The sequence below is a fragment of the Leptosomus discolor genome, chromosome 1, assembly GCF_034619465.1.
Source record: "Leptosomus discolor isolate bLepDis1 chromosome 1, bLepDis1.hap2, whole genome shotgun sequence".
Taxonomy (NCBI): Eukaryota; Metazoa; Chordata; class Aves; order Leptosomiformes; family Leptosomidae; genus Leptosomus; species Leptosomus discolor.
The window spans coordinates 219,181,801-219,199,807 of record NC_141391.1 but is presented as its reverse complement, the minus strand read 5'-3'; the positions used below and the strand labels follow the sequence as shown (position 1 = coordinate 219,199,807).

Sequence of the window (18,007 nt, the reverse complement as noted above, 5' to 3'; positions counted from 1 at the left end):
TTTTTTTTTTTTTTTTTTGGTCCTGGAAGAGTTTTTGTGTATATATGTATGTATACACATGTGTGTGTCTATGTGCATTTATATATATTTTTAATTGTGCTGTAGAGTACTGAGTCAAATTTTATAACAAGTTCTGACAAGCAGCTTGCTTTCTTTGGATCTCGTTGTAATTGTTAAGCCCAGAGGCTTTAGCCTTTTAACTTTTTTGTACTTTTATGGCAGAATGAGTTTTTTGCAAGAGGTGAAAATGAAGATCACAATCTGGTTTTGCACACTAAGAAATGTAATTGTGCCCCGTCAAGCACTACTCTTGGAATCAGCAATTTGTACCCTGGGTATACATCTTGTCAGCATCCTAGAGCACAGGCAGCGTGCAAGGGAACTGCAACGCACTAGGGCAGGTTTTGCTACTCATGACTGGAGAAGAGTGGGGGGCTGGGACGCAGGAAGTGAAGACAGCTGAAGTTAAAACAGGAACTCGGAGCACGCAGCAGTCCAAAAGCTGTCGCTGGCCGCAGGTGCCTGAGCAAAAAGCATCAAGTTTGCCAGCAGGAGCTGGTGAGCATTTTAAGGTAAGAAACCTGAGTGGGTTTTGAGAGTGGAAAGTGAGAGACAACAGCAAAAATATCTAATGCTTTTGTGGGCAAAGAGAACTCCTTCCTGACCCAGCATGTGTGAGTTGCTAGTGCTTGACGTTTGCTTCTCAGTCTGTTCTTTGGTCATCATTGTTCCTCTTGTGTTTGAGGCTCTAAAGAACCATGTTTCCAAATCAACCAGCACAACTGTGCTTTGTGGTAGCCCTATATTTGTGCTGTAGCGGATGATTTCAAGGGGAAAAATGGGACAAACTACAGGGTTGAGATGCTGCTCTGGCTGATACTCCTCACTGTAGAGGGTGTCTGGAGCCTTGTGGTGTGAGTGCAGTCTGGTTTGTCATGGTTCCCAGGATGCACGGTGGGTGTCTTTGGAGAGTAGGTGGTCAAGAACCATTTACACCAGTATTTAAAACCCTGAACCACCTACATTTGAGCTAGCTGCCCTGCTGAACAGCCCTGTGCCAGATGGTTATTGGTGCTGTTTTATCATTAACAAAAATGAGCCACAGAATAAAAATCTTTGGAGTGAGAGATGCTGATAAACTAGGGAGGGGAAAAGGAGATGAAAGGTATTCTTAGATTGTGCTATGCAGTCCGTACGAGCCTTCCTGCTTCCCCTGCTTCTACTTGCAATTAGCCATACTCGATTTGTCATAAGGTTACTGTCAATGCCTACAAGCACAGTGGAGTATGTCACAGACCTGCTGTGCTCTGGAGGATGACAACTTCTATTCCCCCCCCCACCTGCCCCCCGCCCGAGACAGCCTGGGAAAGGCCTAAAGCCGGATCTTGACAGTGAACCTGCTGTCCTACATCCTGTCCCTTAGCGAACTATCTGGCTCTTGTTTAACAAAAGAAAGTCACCCCTGCTGCGCTCTTTTGCTTTCTCTAGTCTTTGCTCCCTGGTCTTAACAGTGCTGATTCTCCAGACAATTGGTAAGGGCAGCCTGAAACCAAACTGAACAGCGCACTGGGCTGCACTGGAAGGTGATCTACTTAACAGCTTTTTGTGTTGTCCAATTAACTACTTGTTCAGCATGAACATTTTGCTTACATAGAAAGCAACTGTCCTGGGCACTTGGGGCCAGTTTGTAGGCTACTGTATGGTCGTGGGAGTGAGGGGTTAGTGCTGTTGCGAAGCACATGATAAAAGTGTGCTGTTAAATGAGGATCCATCACAAAGCAGTTCTCTTCCCTCCTGTTGGTTTGTTCGCAGATTTGTCTGATGTTTGCAGTGATGTGAAACAGGGCTCAGCAGCCCAGTCTTTGCTGCACATTCTGTTCAGTCTTTCTCTCTGACCCAGAAAAGCTGCTTTGGGCAACAGTAAGAACAAGTTGGGGCTCCTCGACACCACAAGCGGTAATAGGTGGTGGGATGTGAGAGCTCTGCTGAGAATGATTGAGCTGTTGTGTAGGGGCAGGCAAGCCACGTCGTCTTTCTTGTGCCTCTCATTGTGTAGAAACTGTGTTGTTTGGGAGAGGCTTTTTCATCATCTTTTTTCACAGCCACCTTGAAAATGAAATGCAGGCATTTTAGATTTCACATTAGTTTTATTTAACTTCCTCTTCCTGGGCCTGTCACTTCCTCCAGGCCTCTTTGGACAGCCTGTACAAGCCATAACACTGCAGCTTCAGCCTTTTCAGCCCTGCACGCTTAAAGATTTTAGCCCCATTTCCTGTTTTTACCATACCACAGACATAAACGCCACACAGCGTGCTATATCAGCACTGTCAGACCAGCACAGAGCTTTTCTCTGAACCTTCTCTAGCACACCAGGAAGTGATTAAAAGGTTCGAAAACAGACAAGAGACTTGAGGAGTCCAACCCCAGGTAAATAAGCATTGTATCATGGTGGCAGAGCAAGCCACAGCCTCTGGTGCTGCGCCGTGACTGTGCTTAACAGAAGGGAGGTTAAAGCAGGGAACAGTCTCGGACAGCACAGAAAATAATGTATGTTGGAAAAGCTGAACCTGGTAGGTGGATGCTGGCACCAATTTACATTACAATAAAGTGTGCATTTTAACTGTGGAGTCAGTGGGCATGAAGACAGGTTTACGCTTAAAATCCCCGTGTGTTTTGCCAAAAGAGGTGCTGGGGCTCAAGAGCAGCTATTTTGGGGTGCCCTGTGCTCTATGAGGGACAGAGCAATGAGCAGGGCAGATGGCCTGCAAAGGTCCCTTCCAGCCCAAGTTATGCCATGGCTGCTGTGGTCTGCCATGCCCACTGCCGTGAGCGTGCCAGTGCCCACGTGCTGGGCTCTGGGTGATACCGCGTCCTCCTTGTGCAGATGTGGAAAGCAGTCGTGGGACATGACGTGTCAGTGAAGGTTGAGGCTCAGGGAGACGACTGGGACACTGACCCTGATTTCGTGGTGAGTGTCTGGTGGGGTGATCCATAATATTGGTGGTTGTGTGAAGGGTTCACTGGCCCTAGGTATGTGCTGGTCAACTGGGCTGTTACACAAGAGTCCTGTGTTTTCGAGGTTCAGTCTTGCCTAGTCATTTCCAGTAAAAAAAGCAAGTCCCCTCCTCAAAGCTCCAATTTATTGTTTTTAAAAAAAATTCTATGCTGCCCAAATTATTTTGATTTGACTTCATTTCTTCTATTTGTGGAAGCATTTAAAATAAGCCTGAATAGAGTAAGACTTTTCATTCTACTTGGCAGATGCATATTTTAACTTTTACTTTTTATTGGGAAAGAGTTTATTGATGCTTCCATTTATCAAATACATGTTCAGACCTTCCAAAAAGAAGACAAAACAACCTGAGGCAGCACAGCAGACCTTGAGCCAGACGTTCACGTCGGTGTTCTGCCATTATTTTCCTAAACAATTAATTCCCACAGCGTTTTCGTTGGCCAGCTCCTCCCTGAGGAAGGGGGATAGAGCTTCCCGCAGCCCCGCGCCCTGTACCCTTGGCCGGCCCGGGCCCAGCCCCGCAGGACGCCGCTCGCCGGCGCGGATGGGGCGCCCGTGACCCCCGGCCGGCCCTGTCGGGCCTCGCCCGCCGCCCTCTTCCCGTCCGCGCCCGGGAGCCGCCCTCGGCTCTTAGCCCGCCCCGACCCGGCCCTGTCCTGCGGGAGGGCGGCGGGCGGCGCTCGGGGACCGGGGCCAGAGCCCCGCTCCCGCGGGGCGGCCGTTGACGGCCGCGGCTCGCTCTGCAGAACGACGTCTCCGAGCAGGAGCAGCGCTGGGGAGCCAGAACCGTCGAGGGCTCCGGACGCGCCGAGCACATCGAGTGAGTGCGGCCCGGCGGGGCGCGGTGGGCGGCCCCAGCCGCTGCTGGGGAGCGGGACCGGCGGGCCGGGACCGGCACCTCCCGCCAGGGGAGGCGACCGAAAGCGGCCGGGGGAGGGCTTGTGCGCTGGGGCCGCGGCCCGGGCGGGTCGGTGGGGGTCTGGCCCGCCGGGGTCGGGAGCGCCTGCCCGGCGGTGCGGGCTGCTGGCGGCTGCCCTCGGGCCGCTCCGTCGGGGCCCCGCTCCTGGGGCCCCGCTCCTGGGGCCCCTCGTTGGGCACGAGGTGCCCCTCCGGCCCCGGGAGGCAGCGCGGGGGCAGGGGAGCGGAGACCTCTCCTGGGCGAGGAGCTCCTCGGGGCCACGCTGCGGCCCCCGGGGCTGCGGCCTGCCCGCCGAGGCGCTGCGGCTGCGGCCGTCGCTCGGGCTGAGGCGCCGGTGTGCCACCGGAGGCCGCCTGCGGTGCTGCGGGGGCTGGCTGTCACGTACCGCTGTACAGCGGCCGCCCCAGTGGCACAGGCCTCCCGCTGACCCCACGCAGCAGCTCCCTCGGGACCCGCCAGGATGGCCCTGTGCAGCGTGGCTAGCGCGGCAGGCGGGAAGGGACGCGTGGGCTCCTGTTGAAGACAGGGTGTAGCCCTGAATGGGGGCTGCAGCGCTGGGGCTGGATGCACCCGCTGAGCCCCCCCCCCCCCCCCCCCCAGGGCAGCAGCACCTCCTGCCACAGGGCAGTGGCTGCACGTGTGCGGCTGCCACACCAAGTGGTCCAGGGTGGGTGTGCGGTGGTAGCTAGCAGTGGGTATGTGTCCTGCTCTGGGCTGGGCTCTGGCTGGCACAGTGGCACAGGGGTAGTCCAGCTGGCTGCGCGGGCCTGCACAACCCGACAGTGGCTTGCCCTGACTCCCTCTGTCTCACCAGCATCCATCAGCTGAGGAACAAGGTGTCAGAGGAGCATGAGGTCATCAAGAAGAAGGAGCTGGAGACTGGCCCCAAGGCCTCCTATGGCTATGGGGGCAAATTTGGAACAGAGCGGGACCGAATGGATAAGGTAACACTTGCAGGGGGCTTCCTTGGACCCCAGTGGAAAAGTCTTTTTCTCATAAAGGAAGGCATCCCTGTTTTCTGGCCTGAGCCTGAAGGGAGGGAATGGAGAGCTGGCATAGCTGCGCAGATTCACACAGCTCTAGCTAGCCCATCATCTGTCTGCAGGATCTCTTTGAACCCACTTGTATGATTTGTCTCTACGACTTCCTTGCAACACTCCCCTTAGCTGTGAAGAAGGACTTTCTGTGGCTTGTTTCAAACCTGCTGCATAACAATTAAATTAGGTGCCTCCCTACATGTGCTTGGAGAACTAATGAATATCCCTCTTCACATGCTCCATTACAGACCGCTGCCGTATGTCCCAAGGGTGAAGCTCTAGTTCACATTCTCTGTTCTCATGTCAAATCTGTTTTAGGTTTTCTGATAATCATCATCATGCTTCTTCCTGTACCTTTCAGCATTTAATACTTCTTTTTTTTTCAGAAGTGAGATGATAAGATAGCAGTAGTATTCAATGTATGGGGTCACTGTGGGTCTGCATGATACCAGGATGGCAGGGTGAGAAACAAACATTTCCAGGAGGCCAAAACGGAGCAGCCATGCTCAGACCCTTCTGCCAGAGCAGAGTGAGGCTGTTTTTGTTGAGCAGCTCCTTGGCCTTTGTCCAGTCTTACCAGGATGTTGCAAATGTTCAGCCTCTGGCCCTTCTGCTGATAAGTGTGTGCAATTTCTGGCCACACCACCTCTGGCAGGGAGCAGCAGGACCATGGCCTGGCCTGTGGTCAGAGTAAAGGGTGATCCCAGCCAGGTCTGCTGACCCTCGCTCTCAGACACAGAAAACAGGGAGCAGGTGCCAGACCTGCTCTCTGTGGGTTTTCGGTTGTGCACGCCTGCCCGCACTTTTCTCCTCTGTTTCCACATGTGATTATCCGCCACTCTATTTCACTGGCATTTGGGAGCAGCAGGTATTCAGCATCCCACAGGCTGGTTGTGTGGGATGGCTGCCGTGGGAGCTGCAGGTCTCAGAGCAGGGCTGGTCCTGGCAAAGGCTGTGCAGAAGGCATCGCCACCACCAGCACGGTCAGGTTGGACCTGTCACCTCATGGCTGCAAGCATCCAGGCAGTGGGGCAGAGCAACTGTGTGGTGCCTATGTCTCTGTCCACCCTGTCAGTCTGACTGTGGGTGCTTATGTCATGCTGTCGCTCTTCTCAGTGTGCAGTGGGCCACGAGTACGTTGCTGACGTTGGGAAGCACTCCTCGCAGACGGATGCAACCCAGGGCTTTGGGGGGAAGTACGGAGTCCAGCGGGACCGAGCTGACAAGGTGTGTTGGACAGGGCAGCTGAAACAGGCACCCGTGGCCTGTGCTCAATGCTGCCTCTAAACCACTGTGCTACAGGTAGGATCGTGGCTGCAGTTTTCAGAGTGCCGATGGGTGCAGGGCTAGGCATGCTGTGCGCCAGGTCTCCACTCCACCTCCTGTGCACAGGACAGTGACTGATGACAAATTGCAGGGCGCTTGTGAAGGTTAACGCTCTGGTATGCGTTAACGTGCTTGCACTGTCCTGTCCAGGACAGGCACTGTCCTATCCCCCAGTGTTTGTTGTGGGGGCTGTGGTGGTTTGCATCTCCAGACCCCCAAGCTGTGCCATGCACAGTGACTGGCCATGGCAGGACTGGGCTGGGACAGCAGGATGCCGTCCCTGCCATTCACATCCTGGTGTCAGACACTGTCCCGCCACCTTGCCTACTGACAGGGTGTGCAGTCAGGATTGTGGCCCTCTTAAGTAGAGTGCCTGGGCCTGTTCCTGGGCACACTGCCACGTGGACAGCAGGGGTGGTGTTAGGGGCGCAGAAGGCCTGTACCAGCCCAGAAGTGGCCGGGTGCCTGCATGTTGCAGCACGAGATGGGGAGCAGGGTCCCAGCCCAGCCCCTGGAGGAGGGTGGGTGAGACCCAGCTTGGCCCTCAGGACGACTGACATTCCTCCCCTTATTGTTCCAGTCAGCACTGGGCTTTGAATACAAGGGTGAGGTGGAGAAACACTCATCCCAGAAAGGCAAGTCCATGAACACATGTAGCCCTGTAACACTGCCTGCCTAGCTTCGCTTCTGCTCCCAATATCCTTTACTGCCTGCTGTGGCACAGTCTCCTTTGTCATCCCACTCCTGTCACTGGTTTCAGATTCCTGTTCGCAATCAGTCACTGTTCAGCCCCATTCCCAGCTGTCCTGTCACCACCCTTCTGTTATACATTCTGCTTCTCTCTGTGTTTTGCTTTGATGGAAACCACGTCATGGCTGAGAGGAGAAAACGCGCCCATATGCACCCGCAATGGATGGCTGATGCTCCCTTTCCTCTAAAAGTCCTTCTGAGCAACTGCTCCAGACCCAGGTGCAGGACCTTGCACTTGACCTTGTTGAGCTTCATGAGGTTGGCCTGGGCTCACCTCTCCAGCCTGTCCAGGTCCCTCTGGATGGCCTCCCTCCCTCCAGCGTGTCGACTGCACCACACAGCTTGGTGTCATCGGCAAACTGGCTGAAAGTGCCCTCAATTCCACTGTCCATGTCACCAACGAAGATGTTAAACAGCACTGGTCCCAATACCAACCCCTGAAGAATGCCACTTGTCACTAGTCTCCACTTGGACATCCAGCCTTTTTCATGCTTATTTCTCTAGGTCACAGTCTTCATGGATTGATAAGGCTGAATTTGCTGAGAAGCCCCAACTCATTCCTGTGAAATACAGACCTGTAAGAATAGTGTCAGGGAACAGAGAGAGGTAACTTTGATTTACTCCTTCTGAAGGATGGGATTTGGAGACAGAGCTAGCAGACCAGGCCTCTGAAAGCAAAGTGTCTCTAAATAGCCAGCAGCTAGGATTGAGGCTGACATTGCTTAGCACATCAGGCGATAATAACTAGTCTTTAGAGAATAATTGAACACAGTTGAAGTAGTTAATACGTTACTAATTTAGAAGATGGAAAAAGGGAGGCATAAGGAAGACATGCTGTGCCTTTATCAGATAATGGCTGAGCGTGCCAGAGACAGTTTTGGGGGGAGAGCTGGAGCATGTCTCCAGAAATGTGGGTTTCAGCTTTTGCTGCAGCATCCAGAGTCAGTGGTTTCTTTGTAGAAGGTGAGATTCCATTACAGCAATTGTAAGCCATATAGCAAAATTTGCCATTTCTTCTGTACTTTCAAGGGCTCAGTGTACTTACTCACAGACCTTTTCAGAGACTGGCAGCCCACAGGTTGAAATCCTTGCTCTGGAGATGCGTGAGCAGGTGGATGCCCAGGCTGTCAGTGCCCAAGACTTGCCTTGGCTTTGTGTCGTTGGGTGGCTGAGCTCCCACTGCCTGCCCAGCTGCCCTTGGCATGCTGCTTTTCTTCCTTGCCCTCTTGGCCTGCTATGTCTTCTGCTGCCCATGGTCCTCAGGCTTTCTTGCTGCCATGACCCATGCTTGCCCGGTGCACCCATTTCCATGGGCCCTTGTCCTCAATGGCCCTCATGGTGCTCCCTGCCATCCATTCTGTCCCCTCCAAACCCCTTGCTTTTTCTAGTGTTTTCCATTGTCTCTGCTGCTTTTCCTCCTGCCTGGTGCTCGTCCCCAGTGCTGCTTCCCATCTTTACCTCCTCCCCTCACCAGCCCCATGCTTGGGGCAGCATTTCACTCTGTGGACCACCTCAGATTACTCCAAGGGCTTTGGTGGCCGTTACGGTGTGGAGAGGGACAAGGTGGACAAAGCGGCAGTGGGATTCGACTACAAGAACCAGGCAGAGAAGCATGACTCTCAGAAAGGTGAGCTGGGGGAGCCCAGTGCAGCAGGCAAGGTCAGGAATGGAGCTTGGGACTATGCCTACCGGGGCTGTGGGGCAGTGTGGTTAGGTTTTGCAACCTGCTGCATGAACGATGGAAAAGCTATGGGGTTGGTGCCCACTGCTTGCAGCAAGGGAATGGGTCAGGTGAGGAAAGCCATTGCACGGTGCATGACTGCTGGAGAAAGTTCAGGCTAAATGGAGAGGAGCAGCAGATTTCTGTGGGCACAGGGATCTCCTGGGCAGTGTGTCACCAGAGGAGGGGTGCAGGGGAAGCCCAGGCAGGTGCTAATAGCAGGTGACATGTCCCAGGGAGGAGGGAAGGCTGTTGCTGCAGCCACCAGTGGGGCTTCATGTCTTTAAGTCCTGGCCAGGGGAAACTATTGCCCTTGTGAGGACAGCCTAAGCTGACAGTGCTGCCACCTTTCTCTTTCCCTCCCTTGTCTGTTCTCTTCCATGCCACGATCTGGATCCCTGTGGCTGAAGACTACTCTGTGGGCTTTGGTGGGAAGTTTGGGGTCCAGAGGGATCGTCAGGACAAGAGTGCCCTTGGCTGGGACCATCAGGAGGAAGTGCAACCCCATGCGTCCCAAACAGGTAAGTCAATGCTGCCAGAGGTAGCAACACACAGACCTAGAGCCAGCGGTTCGTACTTGACAGAGAACCAGCTGCTGAAAACTGAACACATGTGGCATGTTGTGGAGCAGCTGGAACATTGTGAACCCCCAAAGCGCAAGGGTAAGCTCTGCCGGAGTAGGTGCATGCTTGGATCAGTGGGGGACATTGAATGCAAGTCCCTGAATCAGGCTTCCCAGACTACTGTGCTTTTGCTGGGAGGTACCTTCCTGATCATAAGCTCGTTCAAAAGATGATGACATGGGAATGAGGCAAAGCAGGTTCCAGGAATAGCTTAACTACTGTGTTTTTAACTTCAGTGACCAAGGCCACATTGCACTCAGATGACATGGCTGGCTTCTCATCCCAGTGCCTTGGAAGCAGATTTCCCAGCATACAGCACTGAACACCCATGCACTTTGCAGAAAGGAGGCTTAAAAGCTACTGTCCACAGCATTTTGCATGTGTTACCTCTGTTTAGTTCCATATGTGATGAGATGCAAACAAAGCTAACTCATTTCACTGGTCATAGCATAGTGAAATTGGAGGTGCACGCAGAATATAAAATATTATAAAATAGCCTTGTCTTTTCCATACAGACTATGCCAAAGGGTTTGGAGGCCATTACGGGGTTCAGAAGGACAGAGTAGATAAGGTAAGACTGCATGCTGCAGCCTGCAATTGTTTCCTGCTAATCACTGCTCTTTGCACTGCTGCAAGAGAAGAGACTTCCCAGGTGGAGATGAGGCCCCGCTGCTCAGTGCACAGCTATTGCAAAGGATTGGCAAGGGTCAACATTGCATGAGAAGAGATCATCTAATTTGCTGGTTGAGATTTTCTGTCTGGTCTGAAACCAGGGAAAGGCTCAGCTACAGTCAAAATGCAGACTGTCTCAGGCACTTGAATTAACTTTGTGCTTTAGCAGGCTACTCTGCAGTCTTGCCGGTGGATGATGGTCTGCATGGATGGGGATAACCTAACAGATGAGAATCCTGGATGGTGGTGGGGCTTTGGGGCATTTGGAGGAGGAAGCGAGGGTACCTTCCCTGAACTGTGCTTTCTCTGTTGTTGGGCACAGTGCTAGTGGCACAGTGTAGCGCCTGGTACGGTATGAACATTGCCATACTTGGGAGCAGATGAGGACCTTTCTGCAGGGCCCTGAGCCAAGGAAGGATGTAAACACATGCCTGTAACAACCGAGCATGTTCCTTTCCGTGCCATATGTGTAGGCTGGGCCAGTAGCAGAGTGGGAATGGCGTCCTGCCCATGGAGAGATTAGCATGGTCTGTGAATTTAACAACAGCAAATGGAGGTGCGTTGTCAAAAGGCAAGGCATCAGGTATGTGGCAGAAAAAAGCATGCAAAATCAGATGAGTACTTGTGCAAAAGTCGGGGCTTTGGGTCGTTTGAGGAACAGGATGCAGAGAGGGGATAAGCAGTTCTTGATCAGCTCAAAGTGGAACATGAAGTTGTGCATTTTTGAGAATATTGAAGCATAATCAAAGATGGTAAAAATAAGAATATTTGGGCAAGTACCTCAGTTGTTGATTGCCTGGTTTTCAGGCACTGGAGTAGTGCTGTATTCATTGCTCCAATACTCTGGAGTGTCGTATACTACCAGGCAATCTTAACTCGTCTTTGATAAAGTCTTGAACACTAAGTGTAGGATTCAACTCTCACACTAAGACTCCTACATTTAAATTCTGTCGTACAAAGAACACGTCCAAGTCTCTGCTGTGGTCTGTGTAGACCTGGTTCGGAGCCTGCAGTGCTATTTCCCTGCTCAGGTGTGTTTTCTTTAAGGAAAGCAGAGCTGCTCTCTGGGCTCCACTGACTGTAGTAGGAGCTCGTCCACCCAGCCCATTGGTGACACCTGCAGATACTACCCTAAATGTAGCTGTGTTAGTCTGAAAGCTGGATCCTACCTGCAGTTCCCTTTTTGTATGAAATCGTTTTCTCTTGAAAGTGGATAACCCCACTGTATCTCACTTTCTTTTTGCTGCAAACACCCCGTCGATGGCATTACCAGTCAAGCCATATCTTCACACCTCACAAAGCCAGCCATCTCTGGTCTTCACACAGGTTTTCACTTTGATGTTTTCCAGTCTATGCTACGGATGCACATACTGCAGGCAGCTAACTGCTGAAGGGACACGTGTTTCTCACAGTTAGGCAGCTGCAGCCGCACATCCAGTAGGGAAGTGCTTCCATGCCTCGTACCACTGGGAGCACAGGGGACAGATGCGTTGGGTCCCTGGGCCTCAGGAGGTGGTAGACTGCCAGGCATCCACTTAGCTCTTGGCCACATTAGCAGTGAGTGCTTCTGCCTTGAATGCTCAGCCTTGCTGTGCTGTGCAGCAGTTGTCTTGGCCCCGTGCAGCCTCCTCTGCTTGGCTCCGCGTAGCCTTTTCAGCCCCCGGAGCACCAGCCCTGTAACAGGAACAGCCCCTGCCTTTGGCTGGAGGGCAGCAGGCGGTCCCGCAGCGCAGGGAGTCTTCGGGAGAGCGGGGCTGCAGCCAGCAGCCTCCACAGGGCAGCGGCAGTCGCGTAGATGATGGACACAGCTGGGAATAAAGCTTGCAGTCTCCAGTAGCCCAGCAGGGGATCTCAGCACTGGTCCTGCCTCACAAGCTGGCTGCTTCATTCATTTCGTCTTGCAGAGTGCTGGTGGCTTTGATGAGATGGTAGCTCCCACCTCCTCGTATGAGAAAACAAGACCACTGGAGGCAGGTGAGACAACTGAGTGCCAGCCCTGGGCTTGGTGGGAAGCTGTGGGCCTTGTGGTCCCTCTGTGGTAGCACACTAGCGGGCATGTGCTGTGGTGGGATGCGGATTTAACCTGTGTTGGGGGGCAGGAGGAGGTGGCTGAACAGCAAGCTTCTCTGGGAGAGACAGAGGTCTCGGTTTCTCCCAGATGCTCGGGGTGGTGGAAGGGAGCCATTGGGCAGGCTTGATCAGCTGTCTTCTCCACAGGAGCTTCCAGTAGCACCAGCAGTCTCCGGTCACGGTTTGAAAACATGGCTAAGTCAGCAGAGGAGAATAGAAGGCAGGCAGAGAAGGACCGGGTGAGGCAGCAAGCTTGGAAGTGCCAGGCCTCTCGGTGGCAGGTGAGCCATGGCCATCTTGCCATGTCCTCCAAGGTTTGCGAAGCAGTCAGGGCCATGCAGCTCCATGTCCTTCTACCCGCTCTCTTTACAGTAACCTCTTACCTAAACTTCCCTGCAACTGCCAGGGACTGCCATTGAACTTTACAGCTGTCACTGGATTTTCTTTTTCGGCACGCGGATCAGGATGTGCCTGCACCCAGCCATGACCCACTGTGCTTTGGCCTAGACTTCTTCTTGCCTCTAGTGCCTGGCAAACACAGTGCAATCACATCTCCCCAGTTATCACCATCCCAACGGTCTGTGTGCAGTGTTTTCCAAACTGGAGATTGCACCCAAACCCTCATGTTTGCAAGACCTCCTTCTGCCTTGTGCTGTTCCTGCATTCAATGTGCAGTTAAGGCTGCACCAGTAAAGCGCTCCATGATACATTGCCTTCTCAAGGCTGCTTTCTGCAGACCCCATAGTCATTACAGGCCTTCTAGTGTCCAGTCCCTAGAGCAGATTTATGGGAGCTGGAACAGGTTTCAGCTGAAGGAAAATTTTCTGAGTTGTTCTGCTGGGAATGGGAACAGACATTGCTCTGGACCTTATTCAAAGGGACTGAGGGGATCTGATGACTTTTCTCCAGCAGGAAATCCCACAGAGAGAGAAGGAGCACACAGAGACAGCCCCTGCCACCGTGCAAGCAAGGGTGCCTGGGAGTGCTGACCAAGACAGGCCTGTGCCACCAGGAGACCAGGTGCCAAGGCGGGCTGGGGAGAGCCAGGCAGGGGAGCAGGCAGAGGGGATTGCACCTGAGAGGCGGCTGTGCTTTACAAGCAGCCCTGCAGGAAGATGTGGAGTGCAGCCACAGCGTGGGAGAGGCTTTGGAAGGAGCCGGGGGGGGGAAACTTTGGGATGGAGATGGGACATGGCTGCACAGCACCATACACTGTGAGATGGGCTCTTGGAGTGGGTCAGTGCAGTGGCAGTACAGTGAGCCATAGCTAAGTATGTGAGAGAGGCTCAAATGTAATAGATGAGCCGTGAGGGTCTTCACAGCAATCCCAGGTGCCAGTTCAGCACAGACCTAATGGCTGAGCTGTTTCCCTGTTGTGCAGAGGATGGTGCTCCTTTTGTGACGTGGTAGCACTAAAGGCACCTGCAGTGGAGCAGGCTCCCTTGTGTTGGGTGGTGTGCAGTCATGGGAGAGCTGCCTGCAGTGGATGCTTTGCAGGTGACTTTCTATCTCTTTCTCACTTCATGGCAGGAGGCAAAAAGGGAGGATGAGGAAACACCACCCACTCTGCCTCCACGGCCAGCAGATCTGGGTGAGGAGCTGTGCAAGGTCCCCAGCCAGGATCAGCCTATCTACTGTGAAAGTTTGGATGTCGGTGGAGACTATGAGGAGCTGCCAGAGCCCTCTGACTACTGTGACAGTACCAATGGAGGTGCTGACTATGAGGAGGTGCCAGCACCCTTGGGAAAGCTGGATGCCATCTATGACCACGGAGGAGGTGGAGGTGAGGACTATGAGGAGATCCTTCCTGAGGACCCCAGCCAAGGCCAGTCCCACCTGGGTGAGTACTGATGGAAGAGCCTATGTCTTGGGGAGCTTGTGTCTGTCCACTCAACTCACTGGATGTATGGGACAGACTCCAGAGGGGATGATTTGTATCCTGAAATCTGCTGTGGTCAGAGCAGCATCCCATGATGATGGAGGCTTGGTTGTGTCCCACTCCCTTGCCCGGCTCTAAGGTGCGAGGTCAGCTGCATGGGATGCTGGGCCAGGCAGCAAGTATCTCTGCTGGAGCAGGACTCAGGCAGAAGGACCAGAGGGCTGCTGTGGGCTCTGAAGAAGCTGGACCTGGTCTGATGCTCTTGGTGCACTGTTTCCTGGCAAGTGACTGCCAGTGCTGCACTGAGGCCTGGGGTTGCCCGCTTCATTCAGTCTGTCACTTGAATGACTGGTGCTCATGAGACCTGATCCGGTGTTGTGTTTCCTGGGCGTGAGGAGTGCAGGGTAGTCTTCCTCCAAGCACATGAGCAAACTGCATGAGCTTCTATTGATGTTTCTGTTGCAGCTTCACTGGTACTGGATTTGCTAAGTGGAGAGGCTGGAGTAATGCCCAGTTACGTCCATAATAGGGACCTTGCCTCTTTCCTTGCAGAAGGGGAAGGAAGTCATACCTTGCTTTGAGCCATGGTACACCTCTCCCTGTTGATAGGGTTTGGTTGTGGTTCACCCCAAGGCTAACAGCTGGGTGGAGGGTGGCACTGACCGGATCTATATGGCTGCTTTCAGCCTCTTTTTCATCTGCCTGTCTTGTCTTCTGCAGGGGAAATAGACAATGTTTATGAGGTGGAGAGTCCTGGGACCTGTGCGGTGGCTCTCTACGATTACCAAGGAGGTGGGTCTGCCATCCAGGCTGTGAGGAGAGGCACTGGGAGCTGGCCGGGGTGGTGTGACAGGGAGGTGGTGGCTTACACCATCAGCAGTGGTGAAAAAATTTTGACTTGGTGCTTTAAATTTCTTCCCCTTGGAAAGCGGAGTGAGAACTGCCTTGGGAACACAGAATCTTCATCTTTCATCTGTGAAGCCTTGCTCCTTCTCTGCTTTATCTGTGCTGTTTAATGGGGGTTGGATGAGATGAAGTCTGAATGCTTGTTCTGTATTCTCCTGGGGGGTGGTGGGAGGAGCGATGTAAAACCAGCTTTCTCTGGGGTTATCTTTGCATTGTGACTATCTTTCTGAACAATTTTTGCAGATGGAGATGATGAGATATCTTTTGATCCTGACGACACAATCACACACATTGAGATGGTAGATGAAGGCTGGTGGCGGGGGCAGTGCCGGGGCAAAGTAGGCCTCTTTCCAGCAAATTACGTGAAGCTTCTGCAGTGAAAACAGCATTGTCCAAGTTGCTTCCTTACAATCTTTTGCCTCTCTCTGCTTCAGCCTTTTATGTGTTATTAGCTTAATTTGGCTTGGCCTGACAAGTCTACATGCGAGAAACACAAAGGAGCAAACTGTCATTGTCTGAGGGAGTGTGTAGGCCTTGTGCCCGAGAGGACTTTGGTTCCTGTCTGCTTCCAAATGAGAAAGGTGGGATGGTTTAAGAGCATGTGAGTGCGATACAAGATGTCTTTTCTACCTAGACTGTCCCACATGTCAACCAGCAAGCTTGCAGGAGAAGTGTGTCCATTCTGTTCCCAACAGGGCAATTCACAAAAAAGAAACACCAACTCTAATCCAGTCAAGGCAGAAGGGACATGAGCTGTGGGACCTTTTTCAGTTGATATGGGCCTGGATCCCATCCTACCCAGGGGTCAAGGAAAAGAGCACTGTGAAGGCCAAACTTGCCTTTGTTCCGAAGAAGGGAGCATCCACTTGCAGGACGAACTGTGTTTGCAGCACAGGGTAGAGAAACATGAACCTGGTCTGTCTGGGCAGATTTCAGGGCTGGAGCCTGGGAACATTTGACCATCACGGGGAACACTGCCGACTTTTCCTGCACATGGCCACAAGCTTGGCTGTAGTGAGCTGTTCCATTAAGCAAGAGAAGTGTGTGCTGGCTTGATGAAAATGTAGGATGATCTTGCTAAGGTAGGAGATTACCTGCCTGGTTTTCCTCTGCGTGCCAAGAATGCTGTTGGGAGATGTGTCATGTTTGGGGTAAACTTCAAAAAAGGAAGTGTAAAAATGAGATTATTTTCTGAGAAAAAATATTCTGGAAAATCTGTCTTGGAGCAAGAGAGAAAAATACTAAAAGGCTTCACTTAACATAGAGTATGTTAATAACTGTCCTAGTCCTCATCCAGGCAGCCTATCAGAGGAATGTTCTGCTAGGGAAATCCTTTCAGTCCAGCAAATTAATTCGAATAAGTGCTGCTTGAGACAGGCAGTAGAATATTTTTAAGAGAGCTCCATTTTTCCTGTTAACTGCTCTGACAGTATAAATAAGCATACACATGCAGGTGAGGCAGGAAGAGCAGTCCCACAGCTTGTCTCTAGCCTAAGGGCTCCAGTGTTTTTTGCAGTCAGTGCTAAAAGTAGGTTCCCCCATCCAGTCTTTGGCTCAGCCTGTTCTCTCTGCTCTTGCGTGGTTTGGGTCCCTGTGCTGAAGTCAGGCCTCCCCAGTGTGGCAGTGAAATTTGCAGGCAATGGTCTCACCAGTTTAATTAACAAAGGAGTGAATTATCTGTTAAAGAGTGTGCTGGCTAGAGCCTCCTTATCTGAAGAATGCTGTTGTTGTTTACAATATCCTGCTTATCTGACACAGCTTGGTGAAGAATGAGCTGCATAACCTAAAGGTGCATAAACTCTGTAACTGCCCCGTTTGGACAGAGTTCATATCAGCAGTGTCTGTCACTCTGCTGTGCTGTGCTCTACCTTGTAACTAGTAATAAACTGTTTCTGTTCTGACTAAAACTGCATCCTGGTTATTCTGCGACAGCACATGTCCCCTCTGTCTGTTGTAGGCTCGGTTCCTTGCACAGTGAAAAGGGCCCCTGTTCTAGCCCTCCTTTGTCACAGATGTGGGGAAAAGGCTGAGCAGGTGGGAAGCAGGGCAAGAGGAAATTTTTTATTTTTAATGTTTAAAGCAGTTTTCAGTAATAATCCAGTGCAAACTGAAGCCCTGCCTTGAACCAGTATATTCCAGGCTAGATGCTCAACATGTCACTGTAGGAGTTGGTTGTTGTTCCTTTGTGGTGTGCAAATACCATCACAGTAAGAATAAAACAGGGACACGGCATGTGAGAAACTGCAGGAGCACAGCCCAGCACTGCCAGTGGCAGGGGTGCAGAGGGTCCCACTGTGACACCTTTAGAGCTCAGTGCAGCTCACAGGTTGGAGCTGGACCATCCTGCACTTGAGCTGAGAAAAATCGCAACCTGTGTCTGTCAATCATGGGAAAGACACACTGATTCAGGTTAAAAAATTGTCAATTTTAATGTAAATTTTCTGGACGGTTTTGATTTGGTTGGTTTTGGTTTGGTTTTGTTTTGGTTTGGTTTTTTTTCTGAAATAACTTTCCCAATATTTTTTCCTCATGCAGTTCACTCTCTATTTCCTGGTGTTCCTTTCCGGGGAGTTCTCCAGAATGGGCCTCGTCGTGACAGACTCATGTGTCCCAGTGAGACTCTGAACTAGGGGTGTTTCAATAATTTTTTACAATCAAGAAGGGTGTATAGTGCGTAGACCTGGCTGAGAGGCTTGCAACCTGTTTGGGTAGGAGCAACAGGCTGTCCCAACACATGGGTTCTAGAAACATTTTTTTTCCCTGAGGAATAAGTCAGTGTGTGTTGTGCAGTAAGAAGAACAGACAAAGTGCTCCCAGCAGCTGTATGCCTCACAGGCCTTTTTTTTGATGCTCCAGCAGGTTTCTTTGGGAACAGACTGGATTTTGCTGGGTATCTCCTGGTATTGACCTGAGGATGAGCATGTTTGGCCCCTTCCAGCAACGTGCCCCTCTGCGGCACAGCTGCAGAAGCTCTGCTGTGGCTGCAGGCATGCGCCTGCACGCACAGCATGTGCCAGCTTCCCTCCCCACCAGACCCTTGCACTGGTGGCTGGCTGCTCCTGGCTTCTGCTGTGGCACTGGACGCTGCTGGC

General features: G+C 52.2%; 1 protein-coding gene across 1 annotated transcript; it reads left to right on the top strand.

Moving 5' to 3' along the window:
• Positions 1-337: 337 nt before the first annotated feature.
• LOC104353528 (hematopoietic lineage cell-specific protein-like) lies at positions 338-16,816 on the top strand. Its single transcript, XM_086481282.1, has 15 exons — positions 338-572; positions 2,885-2,968; positions 3,760-3,833; positions 4,747-4,876; positions 6,086-6,196; positions 6,876-6,930; positions 8,562-8,672; positions 9,176-9,286; positions 9,904-9,959; positions 11,965-12,034; positions 12,278-12,411; positions 13,040-13,150; positions 13,661-13,970; positions 14,730-14,801; positions 15,159-16,816. The coding sequence occupies exons 1-15, from the start codon at positions 414-416 to the stop codon at positions 15,293-15,295; spliced, it is 1,725 nt and encodes a 574-aa protein (XP_086337408.1). The 5' UTR covers positions 338-413; the 3' UTR covers positions 15,296-16,816.
• The last annotated feature ends 1,191 nt before the right edge of the window (positions 16,817-18,007 follow it).

Bases quoted from the DNA above. Each gene is read 5' to 3' on its own strand.
- LOC104353528 (XM_086481282.1), top strand. From the start codon at position 414: ATGACTGGAGAAGAGTGGGGGGCTGGGACGCAGGAAGTGAAGACAGCT. The intron at 573-2,884 runs GTAAGAAACCTG...CTCCTTGTGCAG, and splicing joins GAGCTGGTGAGCATTTTAAG to ATGTGGAAAGCAGTCGTGGG. The intron at 6,931-8,561 runs GCAAGTCCATGA...GGACCACCTCAG, and splicing joins GAAACACTCATCCCAGAAAG to ATTACTCCAAGGGCTTTGGT.